General features: G+C 48.7%; 1 protein-coding gene across 1 annotated transcript; it reads left to right on the top strand.

Moving 5' to 3' along the window:
• Positions 1-2,261: 2,261 nt before the first annotated feature.
• LOC102025137 (melanoma-associated antigen 10-like) lies at positions 2,262-3,020 on the top strand. Its single transcript, XM_005406487.1, has one exon. It carries the CDS (start codon positions 2,262-2,264, stop codon positions 3,018-3,020), a length of 759 nt encoding a protein of 252 aa, XP_005406544.1.
• The last annotated feature ends 925 nt before the right edge of the window (positions 3,021-3,945 follow it).

The following is a 3,945-nucleotide window of genomic DNA, read 5'->3' on the forward strand; positions in this document are numbered from 1 at the left end:
AGTCTGCTTGTCCCCTGGGTAAGCTTCAGAGGCCCTAAGTGGCATGCTCACTTCTAACCCAGGTAGGAAAGTGGGGAGTCATGACAGAGCTAGGAGCAGGTATGGCCAAGAGGAAGATGGAGAAACTAGAGGAGCACAGAGGGGTTACCTCACTTGTGACCTCATTGCTGAGATGCCATAGCTGACATCTGCAAATCAATGGAGAAAAAGTTGACTGGGGCTCATAATTTATAGAGCTTTCAGTCCACAGTCAGCCAGCTCCCAGGCAGAACAGCAGAGGAGAAGGAAATGGTGGGAGGGAAGCTATATATCCCAAGTCTTACAGGAAGCAGATGGTGAATGAGGGATCCAGGAAGGAAGATACAACCTGAGCTATCACACGCAGCAGAGCCTGTACTTCCTGAACGGCCCCACCTCCTGAGAGCAGGTTGGCTGTGAGCCCTCATAAGCATCCAGTTTCCAAAGGTTCTGCCTATGATCCCATGGACGTTTAGAGTGAAATCCAGATTAAACCATTGGCCCGGGATATAACTCAGTGGCATAAGTGCCTGCCTGGCAGTCTGGAGTTCCATTCCCAGTACCAAAAAAAAAAAATTGATCAAACCAAAGCAGGGGTCCTGAATCACAGGGAGATGGGCACAGGTCCTGCTGCCAAGACTGAAGTCCTCATGAGGGGTGACGTGATGGACACCTGCTGACTTATTTTGAGAACCCTGGAGATTTCAGAGGAGTGAGGAACATTTTCTGAGATGTTATCTGCAGGGAACTCTATCTGGTGAGAAGACACAAATATCAAGATCTGCCAGGAGTCAGGTGAGTAACCCACAGGAGGACTGACAGTAATGCTGCCCAGGACACACATGTTGAGTGCTGCAAAGACATCTTTCCTGAGCCCTTGGTCATCTTCGGAATTCGGAGGTGGGTTGTCAGGGTGAGGCTTCTCTCTTAGCTCTGAATCACTGGACTCAGAGAGCTCAAGGCCTTGGTACAAGTTGGTTGATACCCAGGCAGCTGAAGTAGGATCCCAGAGATAATCAAGGGGCTAGGTGAGGTAGAGGTAACCCACTCTCCTGAACACACCATACTCGCTGTCAAGGTATCTCTTTGTCCTCTGTTGTCAGACCCAGGAAACACAAAGATACTGGCTTTCCCTCACTTTTTCTTTAAGTGCCTCCACACATTGTCCTGAAATTTCATAAGGGAAGCCCTGGATAATACAAGGGAGAACCTCAGACCTATCCATTTATTCAGATAAGAAAGGATCAGGTTCCTGTTCCTAGGCCACATGGAACCCAATTTTCTTTCCACCTCCTACTTTTGTCCCAAGCAGTGCTGGCCATGTTGTGTTTTCTCCTTTACTGCCATTTGTTCCCTGTAAAGCAAGGAGACACTTTTCCTTGGTATTTGCCTTGGGCCAGTGAAAGGCTGGGATTCAGGTCCTGCTCAAGACATTTGAGGGCTGTGAGTGAGCAGACAGGGGATGATTCATCCAGAAGAGCAGGAAACTCACAGGGCCCAGCCCACCCCTCCTCTAAGGGCTGGGAGACAGGGACTCTGCTGAGGTCTGCAGCCTGAGCTGTCCCCCATGTCCCTTACAGGAGCTCCAAGAAACAGGAGCGGGAAGTCTTGGTCTGAGGCAGTGCCCACAGACCACACAGAAGAGGAGGCTCAGGAGTAGAGGTAAGGGGCGTGCACTGAGTGTGCACCTATGGCTCCACCCTCCAAAGGACAGAGGGGAATCCTTTTGCCCAGGATGCCCAATCCCTGCTGTCTGCCCTGGAGCCTTCTCTGAGGCTAAGCTGCAGCCTGAGGAGCAGTCTCACTTCCTGACCAAGTTCTCGGGGACAGTGCTCATAGTCAGGACTTGGAGAACCGCACGCAAAGAGAAGACCAATAATGGGCCTTTCTGGGAACTCACAAGGGTACTATTGTCGGGTGAGAACACTCACACTCTCCCTCTCTCCTCCAGGCGTCTGAATCCTCATCACTAAGTCCTTGCTGTCCCCACGGATCCTCAGCACATCTTCTTGGTCAGAAGACACAGCCCAGCAAGATCAGGTGAGGGCACCTTGTCCAAAGAGGGGCACGGGGCCTGGTAGGAGTGCAGGTGTGGAAGGCGGTCAGAAAGGAAAAAGGGCCCACCGCTTCCTCTGGCTCCTCCTCCTCCAGTACCCAAATCCCTGCTGCATCAAGTGAAGTGTGTTGGGCTAGGAACCAAGTTCTCCCCAGAATCCTCAGGGTATCTCTTCTCCCCCGCAGCCATGGCCTCCAGTCAGAGCAGCCAATCCAGTGAGAGCTGCATCCTTCAGGAGGAGGATCTATGTTCTTCCCTGGACATACTTGGCCTTCAGTGTCTGTGCCCTCTGTACCAAGAACATAAGCTATGTAAGCTGCTGCCTATCCTGCTGCACAAGTATCAAAACAAGGTGCCTGTCACCAAGGCAGAAATACAGCGCAATGTACCACCCCGTTACAGGCGGGATTTCACCTCACTATTCAAGGCAATGTGTGAGTGCATGTGTTTGGTCTTTGGTATTGATGTGCGGGAACTGGATACCCCTAGCAAAAAATATGCCCTTATGCCCATTTTAGGCCTCACTTATAATGGGATGCTGAGTGATGATTTGCAGAGCATTTCCAAAATCAGCCTCCTTGTAGTCATCCTCATTGTCATCTTCTGGAAGGGAAACCTTGTCAGTGACGTGGAGGTAAGGGAATTCCTAAAAACAAGGAATATGTTACCTCGGAAGAAGCGCTTTGTTATTGGGGATCACTGGGAATTCATCACAAAGGATTTGGTACAGCTACAATACCTGGAGTATCGGCAGGTGCCCCATAGCGATCCTGCTCAGTACGAGTTCCTGTGGGGTCCAAGGGCCTATGCTGAAACCAGCAAGATGAAAGTCCTAGAGCATTTGGCCAAGGTGAACAGGCGCGATCCCAGGTCCTACACACGTCTCTATTTGGCGGCTTTAAGAGAGGAGCAAGAGGCTGCCCAATCCTGTGCTATGGGCCAGTGAAGGGGCAAGGTGCCAGCCAGCGACAGGGAGTGCTCCTCATCACATGGCTGTCTTAGTTCCCACCCCATGTGAAATGAGTCCAATTCTTCCATTCCTGTTTCTGGATGTCACACTTTTCTGAGTAGTCAAGAGCCAGGGGAAGGGTAAAATTCTGTGTATATCATCTCCATATCTGTCCTGCTTGGGTTACTTAGAAATGGACTTGTGTGTTCTTTATGCCTTTTGGAAATTTTGCTCCTTTTCTCAAGTTTGTCATGGCTTGCACGAGTTATTTGCATAATGCTACTGATCCCATGTGTGTTTTCACTTTTGAGATATTGATGGCTGTTTGTGATTCTGATATGGATATGATCTTGTGTGATACTGATCACAGGAAGTTTGCTCTTTCTTTCTAAATGCCAGCATCATTCATATTTTGTTAAATCAACTTTGAAAGCTTTCATTTTATTTTAAAGAAAAATCATCATAGGAATTTCCTTGGCAATGTGTAAGAAATTTACAACAAGTTAAATGAAGTACTGGAATAGACAATCATAAAAATCTTTGCTACCTTATTTTTCAGTTGTTGTCATAAACCATTAAAATATATGTATACCTGAATGCGCTTGGTTTCTTCAATTACATGAGAGAAATCTACCCTCGGTAAGGAAGCCCTTCTGTTCATGTGCACACTGACCCCAAAATTTCATTGCGCATGTGCCCTTTGTTACGCCTGTGTCTGTGGTGGAGATATGAGTACACTAGACTGAGCAGGATCGAACCTACCCCAGAGCATGGCGGAGTCCAGGATTCCCCCCAATGTGGGGATATAGAGAGATTACCTCCGGGAACTAAGGACCATGAAAAAACTCTTAGGGGCTGGAGTCTATCAGAAGAAGTCCTGGTTGAGTGCTGAGCCACAGTAGTTTGTGGCTTGGTGTAAGTG

Source organism: Chinchilla lanigera, unplaced genomic scaffold (assembly GCF_000276665.1).
Source record: "Chinchilla lanigera isolate Chin_1 unplaced genomic scaffold, ChiLan1.0 scaffold00097, whole genome shotgun sequence".
Taxonomy (NCBI): domain Eukaryota; kingdom Metazoa; phylum Chordata; class Mammalia; order Rodentia; family Chinchillidae; genus Chinchilla; species Chinchilla lanigera.

What these genes read in the sequence shown, in the direction of transcription:
- LOC102025137 (XM_005406487.1), top strand. Translation starts at nt 2,262, where the DNA reads ATGGCCTCCAGTCAGAGCAGCCAATCCAGTGAGAGCTGCATCCTTCAG.